The sequence below is a fragment of the Gopherus evgoodei genome, chromosome 3 (genome assembly GCF_007399415.2).
Source record: "Gopherus evgoodei ecotype Sinaloan lineage chromosome 3, rGopEvg1_v1.p, whole genome shotgun sequence".
NCBI lineage: Eukaryota > Metazoa > Chordata > Testudines > Testudinidae > Gopherus > Gopherus evgoodei.
In genome coordinates, this window is record NC_044324.1 from 45,626,402 (window position 1) to 45,638,690 (window position 12,289).

At 41.3% G+C, this 12,289-nt stretch overlaps 1 protein-coding gene across 18 annotated transcripts in view; it reads left to right on the top strand.

Moving 5' to 3' along the window:
- Positions 1-12,289, top strand: part of MYT1L (myelin transcription factor 1 like) — a 383,510-nt gene that overhangs the window by 327,182 nt on the left and 44,039 nt on the right. For all 18 annotated transcript variants that reach the window (XM_030555505.1, XM_030555502.1, XM_030555511.1 and 15 more), the window contains one exon: positions 10,570-10,632. In XM_030555505.1, the coding sequence (XP_030411365.1) occupies positions 10,570-10,632 (63 nt within the window). The remainder of the gene's footprint in view (positions 1-10,569; positions 10,633-12,289) is intronic.

Sequence of the window (12,289 nt, forward strand, 5' to 3'; positions counted from 1 at the left end):
TAGGTGCAAAAAAAATCATGTAATAAGTTACATTTCACTCAAAGAGAAGCAAATGCAGTCAGTCATCCTCAACTTAAAACCATTCAGTTGCTGGAGATCTCTGGAAGCAAAGGCAGGGGGAGAGAGAGAGAGAAAAGTCTCTCTGCAGAGATAGAAGAGCCAGAAAGCCACTCAGTGGAGCCTCTCTGCCAAGATTACTTCAGTTTAATTGCTGGACTAGCTCCACAACCCTGACATAGCCCCATTATGAGTGGAAGACTGGAGTAACTGGGTGGTGGCAAATCCTCCCACTCCACACTTTCTTCTGCTCCTTCACCTTTCTCTGTTGCAATCTTCTCCTGCAGAGCTTGGCTCCATTCCACATTGGAGAGTGCTCTGCTCTGCCCCCCCCCACAACACAGAAGAACTGCACTGGTTCTAATGCCAGGGGGTCCTCAGCATTGCAGAGATAAAGGCAAGATTTTCCCTATTATTCATTCATTCGCATTCCACCACAAGATAATTTGGCTGCCTCTCTTTATTGTCACCCAGAGCACATTCTTTTATGTGTCCTCACTCTCATGTTTCCCCCTAAAAGTGATACCTTCAAGTTACACAAATGCAGCTATCCCAGAATGCCTAATGCATTTATGATATCATTTATACCATTGGGTGCAATGAGACTTGTGATCTCTATAGTGTTCAGCAAAGAAGAGGTGCCAGGTAGATTTCACCTAGGAGAAAACTCAATATTTAACATTTTAAATCTAATTTCGGTACTGAATGCTCCTCCCAGTTTCTAGAAATGCATCATGTAAATGTGAAATTAACTCACTTTTAATCTTGCAGTGCACTTTAATTATCCTATGATTTTAATAGAGTTCTGATTAAAAAGTACTTTTGCAGGTATATTTTGAACACTAGAGCATATAACTAAGAGCTGAGGATCCACTGAAATATCCCTTTTCTGAATGCCAGGCCCACAGAGCTGATGTTGCATCTTGAAACCAGTTTAAGTGGACTCTTGAATGGAATTTTCAAAAAATGCCTGTCTGTGGCCTAGTTCTGCTCTCATTGAAGTTGATGGGAAAACTCCCTTTGACATAAGTAAGAGAATAGCCTAGTACTGTGCACTTTTTTGAAAACCATACTTTGTGACTCCTGATGGTCAAGAATAGTAAGTACCACGCTGATTCCAGAATGACATAGGGTTTCCTCCTATAATGCAGGTAGTGCTATGGTTGGCCAAGTCACTTCAATGAAGTGCAATGCTCTTCAGGCAGAGCATGCAGAAGAAGAGATAATATGGACTGGGAGCAAGGAGTGAAGGACAACAAGGGCAATGAAAGAAGGGATAATGGAGAGACACAGCAGTGGAGGAGAGAAGGAGAAAAAGTTGTATAGTGCAAGGAGTTAAGAGACAATGAGGAAGGAAGAACATAGAAGAAATATATCAGGCAGAAAGGGTAGAGAAGAAAGAATCAAAAGAAGAGAGACAGCAAGAGAAAGGACAAGAACACAGCATAAGGGAGGGGGGAGGATTAAAGAGAGACACCAAGATGATAGGAAGTAGAAGAGGAAAAGATGGAGGAGCAGGGACAGAAGGCAGACAATGTGGACAAAACAAAAGTCTAGATATGAGAAGGAAGAGAAAAGAGACCACAAGAGACACAAGAAGTAAGAAACATTACTGGAGGGAAAGGAGAGTTGAGCTGAGAGGAGAAAGAAAAGAGCAGTGGAAAGGAACAGGGTAGAGGCAGAGATGAACAGGAAACAAATTCATGCAGGTCAGTCACAGGTTGGATGTGCTGTTTCTAGGAAGCTGATTGAGTGAATTTTGCTTGGGTTAAGGACTATGAGATTGACACTTTAGGAATCAGGAAGTGCCTGAGAATTTAACAGAGTAATGGTGAGACAACTAAAAATAAATGAAAATAAAAGACAAAAGTGAAGAGGAAAAGGAAAAGTTCTGTGTACCTATTGGCATTACAAGAGAGAGCAGCTCTTCTTCAGAGATCTCCTTAGGGAAGACCCCAGCACTGTCCCCCACATCACAGAATTAAATTAGAGATTGACAGCCTATAGATGCACTTAAGATTGATAATGGGATTTAGCACTTTACACCTCTACGTTGTTTCAGAAACAGCTAGTTCAGTAATGACTGAACATTGTTTCCTTCAGCTGATGGTTCAGGACTGTAATGAATGTCTGGTTTCAGTCCAGTTCCAGCTGGATAGGAATCCACATAATGATAACCACCATCACAGTTGTTACTGACAGACTTGTGACAGTCTTAGCAAAAAGGATAAGGAACAGATAGTACAAAAAGCAAATTGTGTTCTCAACCCTGAAGTAGCTCCTCCAGGTCAGATAGAGTCTTCTAGAGGAGGAGTGGAGAGAAGCTTGTACTTCTGTCATCTGTGGTTTACCTGTTCTGGAATTAAATAGTGTGTCATATATTGAAAACTGTGTTAAAATTTTAAGCTGCCACTTTAAATTTCATGGGGTTTTCCCAGTCCTGCTTGCAGGCCTGGGACTCTAGAGGGAAGCTTTCCTTCTGGGCCTCATCATTGCAGCAGTCAGTCAGCAGACAGATAGCCTTACAGTACAGTGGGGTGAGTTGTGCCTCTCTGTTTTAGGGAGCAGTGTGCTTTGTGATTCTCTGATTTGGGGTCCCTTTGTATTATTCTGAATAAAGAAGTATTAGAATACAGCCTTTCAGTGAGAGTATTTTTGTTTCTATTTACTGTTGTGTGTGTATGCCATGAAACATAACTTAGAAGACTTCTGTGTAAAGGGCTGTAAATCCACTGAGAATTTAGCTGGAGACTAGACACTGCCTTCAAGAAGCACTACAGTCAGACACACACACAAAAAAATTCATACCTTACAGTAAATTCCGCCTCTTCACTTGACAGCTCTTTTTCCTTTCTCTCTCTCTTGTATATTTCATTCAGTGAACTAAAGAGGAAGTGTCATTAGGGCTTTGTTTCGGATTGCTACTATGCCCCAAAGGGCTTACAGTCTAATTAGAGAAAGTAAACAGTGTACAAACCGATCACAATGCGGTTAGAAAAGCAGTGTGTTTTGGGTGCAGCTTCATGAGAAAAAAAGGAGTGTTTATAACTCAAGTTAGCTAACTTGAGTCAATTAATGTGAGGTAAAATCACAAAGCAGTTTGTAATTTTCACACGAGTTAGCAGATCAGGTTAAAGACTATGGGGGAGCTTTGGGTTTACCTTGACCTGCTAACTTATGTGAAAACTACAAGGTATCATAAGTTAAGAATTCATTTTTCCCTAGTGAACACAAAGCCTTAATGGTAAAGCTAAGCATGATCATCCCCTACTCAGCAAAGAACTTAAGCATGTTAACTGTAGGCACGTGAATTCTGTGGGAGTGCTCATGAGATTAAGTAATGTAGTGAATCTGACCCTGCTTTAGTAATTCCATGATTTTTATTTGGATTTGTATTTTTAAAGAGACACAGCTTTTCAGACATCTAGTGGTATCTCTGCTTTTAGGAGAGACTGTTGGCACTGAGAGCAGGAACAAAGGTGATTTGACTGGCACAGAGATGAAATCCACTGAATTACTGAAGCTCAGCTGAATCTCACTCCAAAAGAGCCTTCAAGTTTGAGGCATCGAGGAAGCCTGCATGAGCTGTGCTTCTTTTCTGGATAAATTAAACGTTTCAGTTTTCAGTTATGTCAATCCAGCCCTTGCCATGTGTCATAAAATCTTTGAACGAAAAAAATTGTAAAATGTGCATATTGTACTGCAGGTTAGCAGTATAATCCATGATTTAGGGATGTGTTCTGTTGGCTAGAGGTGGTGTTACTAGTTTGGACAATCACCTTTAAAAGAAGGACTCATCCAAATCTGCACAAAAGAATGAGGGAGAAAACTACTGAGGTGTCTTTCTGTTTTGTTTAGGGAAAAACTCTTTGCACCCTTGTGTAAGATACTAGTTGGATAAACACTTGCTAAACTGCACATTAGTTTAAGGGAAACATCCATTAAGCTTAGATGAAAAGCTTGTACATTCAGGGTCAAAGTTATTTCATTATTATTTTTAGTCAGCTAAACTGGCAATAGTTATCTTTTGTATTTTTTTAATTATTATTTTTGCATGGGTCTTTTAAGCCCAAAACCAGTATTGGCTCCAGCCGTCCCAGCTTATTTAGTTGCCTTCACAGCTGCTGGCAGCAGTTTCCTATAGCATGTCTAATGAATGGGATATTAAGATGTACTAGGTACACTCAGTCCACTGGACAAACGTATTTGCTGGATGTACCTGGTATATTATTTTTCAGCAGTGAAGTGGCTAACAGTGCTGGCATTATGTGGTCGTAATTAGGTTTCAAAGTTCTTTAATTTTTTCCCTGATGAGAATAGTCTAAATCTTCTGTAATGAAGTAATTCTGTGATTTTGGAGACTAAAATAAACTTTTGTTGCACCTTCTGATTACATTCTTTTTTTAAGTACAGCAGGAAAGCTACCTGATCCTTTTTCCCCTTGTTGTGAGTTTGATTTTCAGATGGGCCTTGCCCAACCTCCTTTTGTATTTGAACATATAAGCCCTATGCTCACAGTTTTCAAGCATTAATACTTGCACATGCAGTTGATGGAGTCAAACATCTACATGTTCTAGTATTCGTGCTTGTAAAATTAATGTGCAGGTGTTTGCATGGTCCTGGTTTCTGAAAATGAGGATCCATAATTTTAATGGTCTAAGAGATTTGTAGATATCTGCTTATAAAATCTACTTGAAATGCAAATTAAAATGCAGTACATTTAGACCAGCATAAGTTTATCATAGAATCATAGAAGATTAGGGTTGGAAGAGACCTCAGGAGGTCATCTAGTCCAACCCACTGCTCAAAGCAGGACCAACCCCAACTAAATCATCCCAACCAGGGCTTTGTCAAGCCTGACCTTAAAAACCTCTATGGAAGGAGATTCCACCACCTCCCTAGGTAACCCATTCCAGTGCTTCACCACCCTCCTAGTGAAATAGTGTTTTCTAATATCCAACCTAGAACTCCCCCACTGCAACTTGAGACCATTGCTCTTAGTTCTGTCATCTGCTATCACTGAGAACAGCCAAACTCCATCCTCCTTGGACCCCCTCCCCCTTCGGGTATTTGAAGGCTGCTATCAAATCATAGAATATTAGGGTTGGAAGAGACCTCAGGAGGTCATCTAGTCCTGCTCAAAGCAGGACCAATCCCAACTAAATCATCCCAGCCAGGGCTTTGTCAAGCCTGACCTTAAAAACCTCTAAGGAAGGAGATTCCACTACCTCCCTAAGTAACTCATTCCAGTGCTTCACCAGCTTCCTGCTTCAATCCCCCCTCACTCTTCTCTTCGGCAGACTAAACAAGTCCAGTTCCCTCACCCTCTCCTCGTAAGTCATGTGCCCTAGCCCTCTGATTATTTTCATTGCCCTCAGATGGACTGTCTTCAATTTGCCCACATCCTTTCTACAATGAGGGCCCCAAAACTGGACGCAGTACTCCAGATGTGGCCTCACCAGTGCTGAATAGAGGGGAATAATCACTTCCCTTGATCTGCTGGCCATGTTCCTACTAATGCAGCCCAATATCCCATTAGCCTTCTTGGCAACAAGGGCACACTGTTGGCTCATATCCAGCTTTTCATTCACTGTAATCCCCAGGTCCTTGATACTGGCTGCCAGCTAGACATCGAGCCATTGATCTCTACCCGCTGAGCTCAACAATCTATCCAGCTTTCTATCCACCTTATAGGCTAATCATCCAATCCATACTTTTTTAACTTGCTGGCAAGAATACTGTGGGAGACAGTATCAAAAGCTTTGCTAAAGTCAAGGTATATCACATCCACCGCTTTCCCCATATCCCCAGAGCCAGATATCTCATTGTAGAAGGCAATCATGTTTGTCAGGCATGACTTGTCCTTGGTGAATTCATGTTAACTGTTCCTGATCACCTTCCTCTCCTTCAAGTGCTTTCAAGTGGATTCCTTGAGGAACTGCTCCATGATTTTTCCAGGGGCAGAGGTGAAGCTGACTGGTCTGTAGTTCCCCAGATTCTCCTCCTTCCCTTTTTTAAAGATGGGCACTATATTTGCCTTTTTCAAATTGTCTGGGACCACCCCGATTGTCATGAGTTTTCAAAAACAATAGCCAATGGCTCTGCAATCACATCAGCTGACTCCCTCAGCACCCTTGGCTGCAGCGCATCCGGCCCCATGGACTTGCGCATGTCCAGCTTTTCTAAATAGTCCTTACCCTGTTCTTTCACCACTGATGGCTGCTTACCTCCTCCCCATATTGTGCGCCCAGTGCAGCAGTCTGGGAGCTGACCTTGTCTGTGAAGACTGGGGAAAAAAAGCATTGAGCACTTCAGCTTTTTCCACATAATCTGTCACTAGGTTGCCTCCTGCATTCAGTAAGGGTCTCACACTTTCCCTGACCACCTTCCTGTTGCTATAGACACCTGTAGAAACCTGTAGAAATCTTTCTTGTTACCCTTCACATCCCTTGCTAGCTTCAGCTCCAATTGTGCTTTGGCCTTTCCGATTATACCCCTGCATGCTCAGGCAATATCTTTATACTACTCCCTAGTCATCTGTCCAAGTTTCCACTTCTTGTAAGCTTCCTTTTTGTGTATAAACTCACCAAAGATTTCTCTGTTAAACCAAGCTCGTCACCTGCCTTATTTGCTATTCTTTCTGCACATTGGGGTGGTTTGTTCCTGTGCCCTCAAAAAGGCTTCTTTAAAATACAGCCAGCTCTCTTGGACTCCTTTCCCCCTCATATTAGCCTTCCAGGGGATCTTAACCATCAGTTCCCTGAGGGAGTCAAAGTCTGCTTTTCTGATTTTATGATCCATTAAATTTCTGTGCATAATCTACACAAACATTATAGTGCTAAAATCAGTATATGAAAGACCTTTTTAAAAGCATACAGCCTTGTCTGTGTAAGAAAGCTGAACTGGTTTAACTAAAGGTGTGATTTTAAACTGATTTAGTTAAATTGGTACAAACTGCTCTGTGAACATTCTTAGTTCAGTTCATTTTAAAGCTTATTTTGGTTTAGTTCATGTCGATTAGGAGTCAGTTTAAGTTAAACTCAAATAAGCCACTCTTCCATAGAAATAAGTGTCCAAATGGGGGTGTGCAAAGGTTTAACTTCAAGATACAGATTAGTGCTGCTTACAAATCATGTTAGTTAGGGGCAAATCATACCTTTCTGTGAAGATACCCTGGAAACTCATCGTGTGCAATTTCTATCATATTGCACCCTTAGGGAGAGAGGATAGAGGGTCTATAGAGGAGGCTCTGGCCTCCCAACCCTACTGATCTCTTGGATAAATGAGGAAAGGAACTCTAGGTTCCACAGACAGCTCTAGTGGGGAAGCTGGATGGATCTATGTTCTCCTATCTCATCTAAGTGGAGGGTACATTCAGAGCCTAAGTTTAAAGACACTTTCAGCCCAAACATTTAATTAATGGGATAATGAAGGGTCCACTCCCATGGGATGGTATTAGGAGCCTGATCTAGATTCCATCGAAGTAATTGACTCTAACAGGAAGAGAAACTGACTAAAGTATAGTGGCTGTGATACTTATGAAAAAAAAGAGGCCAGCCTGAAAGAATGATAGTAATGCTTAGCCCTTATTTAGTGCTTTTTGTTTGCCAGTCTCAAAGCACTTTACAGAAGAAGTATGTCTCCATACATGAATTTTATACATGGGGAAACTGAGGCATATATTGATGCATTGACCTTCCCAAGGTAACTCAGGCAGTGACTGAGCCAAGAATAGAACCCAGATCTCTGAGCCCATTTTTCTCAATTTACAAAACTAAATATTTAGAAATAAAGTATTTAAATGAGATTATTTTTAATCATGTTCATTAAACATTTAATGTTTTAAACATAAAATGTCCACTATCTAAAACAATTATGCAATCCAGAATGTGTGTGCTAATTATCTGTGTCTGGTATGGGGCACGGGGAGAACCCCCAAGTTGTGTAACTGTTGAGTAAGGAACTTGCAGCCTAACATAGAGCCAAACTCTCACATCCATCCGAGCATCCCCAGTAACTTTAGTTAGGATACACAAGTACAGCTCGAGCAGAATTTGGCCATCTATTGCTTACAAAATAGCAAGAATAAAGTGAGATAGGTTTGCATATCATACCTAGATATCATCATTTGGTTTATTATTTGTACCACAGCATTGTTTATAGGTCTCAACCAAGATCAGGATCAGTGTGTACCTGGTACTGTACAAATGCATAGGAACCAATAGTGCTTGAGATAATAGTTTATAAAATAGATAGCCCCTTCCCATGCAGAATTCTTGTGCAGGAGCCAGTTATTATGCTACACCCAGTACTTGCCCAAGTCCAAGTACTTGCCCAAGTTAGCATTTCAAGCCTTGAACACACCAAATAAGGCATGGTCTGGGCATGGGACATGGCATTTCCTGCCTGCCTGCCTTCCTTTCCCTTCCCACATATGCATGAGTCCTGGTAGGAGCTGGATAGCCTGTATTATAAGATACACAGGTAACACTTTTTCTGAAAGTGTAGGAAGATTGCTCGTGAGCATTATACATGAACCTACTCCCTCTAAAGATATAGGATGGTATTTGAAAATGTGTACAGTGCTGGTCTAATGCAGTTTCCGTTGACTTCAGTAGAAGCAGAGTTAGGCTAGCATTGAGCACTTTTGAAAATCCATAACACTTTCTCATGGCTTTTGCAGGCAGTGTCTCCAGCCACCACTGTCTGAGTGATATATTGTCTTCCTGCTCACCCAAAGTTGTTCTGGTTCCAAGAAACTTACTTGAGTGTAATAAACCTATGATATTCCACAGGTTCTCAGTGCATATAGATTGCTGACATATTTATTCATAAGCTCTTTCCTATGAAGTTAATAGAAAGAGGTGAAGTTTTACACAAATGAATTTTCATAGGGCATGTCTTCACTACAGACTTAAGTTGACCTATGTCAACTTACCTCACACTGCCCTCCTCCTGTTGCTGGTGCACATCCTCCCCTGGAGCGCTTTCACCAACTGAAAAGGGCAGTGCAAGGGAGGGGTGAAGAGCCAGAGCTCTCAGCTACACATGGCTCCTCACCTGGAACCCAGCTGCCCCCAAGCTCTGTTTCAGTTCCTGTGTGAATATGTCCTGAAAGTGCATCAGAAATTAAATCCTTCTGCTGGCCATTTGTTTTATTTCTGGTTGTATCATTTCTTGTTGCTTGCCTCTTCTTGATCACTATCACAGCAAGTTAATTCACTGCCAGGTGCAGAGTGTGTCCCAAATCCAGTTAACAGAAACTCTTGTTTAATTTGTGTCCCTGTGGATTGTGCCAAATGCCCTTGAACCTTCAGTCCTGTGAAACTCCACAACAGTAGGAGGTGATTTTGAGCTTCACAGAAATTTAATTTCAGCCTTACGGGGCATAAGAGTTCCACAACACCGAGGTTCCTGATTATTTCAATTTTTCAGTTTATGAAGGTTTTAGATTTCCCCAGAAACCTTTGTGAGAAAGGGCTCATCTGTATGAGTGTAGGCCTCCATTCAGGAAAGCACTTAAACATGTGCTTAACTGAGGAGATCAGATTTAAGCACGTTGGGACTTATACAATGCCTCAGCACTATCCTGAATAGTGATGCTTTCCTGAACTGAATTCTTAAAGAACAGTTAGAAGTCCAGAAATGCACAAACTTTGTGTATCTTGGAAATGTATAATATTTGTCTGATTGTATTATATAAAGTAGTTTTGCTTCTCTTCTAATTCATTACACTTGTTGTAGTTAATACATCTTATGAGATCAAGTTCAGAAGTTCAGATACACACTGTTTATTTTAATTAAGCTTTCTAATTTAATTTATTCTGTAATGTGCATGCCTGTCACCTCTGTGTAGAACCTTTTTCTATATTCATTAAAATACTGTATAATCACTGGAAATTTTACAGGACGTGATTACATTAATGGCTCTTTTGTCCAGTTTGTTTGTTAGTTAGGTTGCAATTTGACCACAAGAGGGCAGTATTCCTTTTCCCCTCTGCCTGCATTCCTGGCCTTTCTCAGAGGCTTTTCCTCTGGTAAAAAGAGATCGGTTGTATGAGTCTGCGTATGGTGGGCTACAGCAATAACCGTACTTGGTAGCAGGATGCCCAACGTGTAAAGTTATCCTTATTTTAGTAAATGGCAATACAGCATAGGCCTGACCTGTTTCCATATTCAGTGGCTGTGGTGAGGTGACATCTGGCTGCTGCTAATTAGCTGCGGAAATCCCTTGCTCACCTTCTAATGCCAGTGTCGGCCAGATGCTGTCTGAGTGGGGAGGTGGCCTGGAAGCAAACAGCTTTCTGCTTGCATGTGAAGAGAGCTTTTCCACCCCCTGCTTTGGGATTCAGCTCTGAGGAGGCAGAGCCAAAGAAGCCCGCAGGGGTCTCCCTTGCTGGCACCTGTGGAAACGACATCCCAAGCAGGGAGTTTTTGGTGGGCGGTTAATGTCTGGGTTTTATTTCTTCCAAGTAAATTACTCCATTTAATATTTGTTTTAATTTATTTTAGGTGTCCGACCCCTGGTTGTGATGGCTCTGGGCACATTACTGGGAATTATGCTTCACATCGAAGGTATGTAAAGAGAGTTTTTGGTCTTTAAGTCGTGTATGTTTCAGTTGGATTACAAAATGGGCAAGGGACCTGTGGTGCGGGGGTGTGTGTGTGTGGGGGGGGGGATGTTATCTGTTACCTGTGCCTTATTAAACTCATTTGCATCAGATGCTGAGGGAAATGCTGCATTTGTTGATCAAGGTAACAATAGTATCTTCCCATTCCCAGAAGACAAGATACTATGGTAGTATAGTAACTAGGGAGTGGTAAATGCTGAGTAGTTAGTGCCACCTCCATTATGTGTATGAAACACAGTAAGGTGAGAAAAGCTGCTTTATATTTAGTAACAGGAACGTACCTTATGATGTCTGGCCCAGGGTTGGTAGTATAGCCAATTCCTTCTCCTATTAAAGTTAATGCTATTGGGCCTGATTATCTGCTCGCATAGGTGCAAACCAGCAGGGACTCTGTTGAAGCCAGTAGAGATACAGCAGTGTGAAACTGGTGTAAGTGAGAAAAGTAGTTTAAAGCCAAAACATCAGCGAAACACAGACATGAAGGAATCTGCCACACCATTGGGTTCAGGACAAATGACAACTAAATCACAATAATGATTAAATTCCCTTTAAAAATAATTTAATTTCAAAAATAAAGGTTACCTCAAAAAAGTTGCATCTGATGAAGTGGGTATTCACCCACGAAAGCTCATGCTCCAATACATCTGATGAAGTGGGTATTCACCCACGAAAGCTCATGCTCCAATACATCTATAATGTGCCACATGACTGTTTGTTGCTTAAAAAACACAAGGTGTAAAAAGTTTAAAATCACCTAAGTGAGTTAGGAGCCTATATTACCTTTTCAAAAGTGACTGAGGGCCAAATTTAAAAGGTATGTGGGACCTAATAATGCAGATAAGTGCCTTGTAGGATTTAAAAGTCTAGTTGCTTTTTAAAAAAATTCCACTAGGGACCTAGCTGCATCTTTTGGCGCCTAAGTGCATTTAAAAATCTGGCTTTTAGGCATTTAGGGTCTAAATCTCATTGAAAGTCAATAAAAAAGATCTGATCTGTGCTAGGAATTTACATTGGTATAGCTACCTCTCTCAGGGATGTGAAAAATCCACCCCCGTGAGAGACTTAGTTAAACTTCCCTAACCCCTGGTGTAGACAGAATTATTCTGTTGACCTAGCTAGCACCTCTCAGGGCCGTGGATTATCAACACCAGGGTAGTAGTGACTACACTGAAGCACTACAGCAGCACAGCAGCAATGATACGGCTGTGCCACTGTAGCATTTTAAGTGTACACAAGCCCATAGGCTCCTATGTGTCTGTGTCACTTTTGAAAAATAATGTACGCACAACAGTAAACACCAAAGAACTCTTAAATTCAGATTACTATGAAGATTGGCGTTGGAGTGCTTTGCCAAATCAGTTGGCCGCAAACTTCCTGAATCTGCTAATTCAATTTGAAGATTCTTTTGCATTATGGTACAAGTGAGAGCTATTGTCTTGTGGCCAGTCTCAGAAGTCATCTAGTCAGTTGGAGAAAAAAGGAAAGAATTAATAACATTAAATAAAATTAACGGGACTATGAAGAAGTTGTGGGGGAAGAGAATATACCTCAACCCACAGAAAAGGCACAAGGCAACTCTGCCTCACTTCTGTGACTTTAAT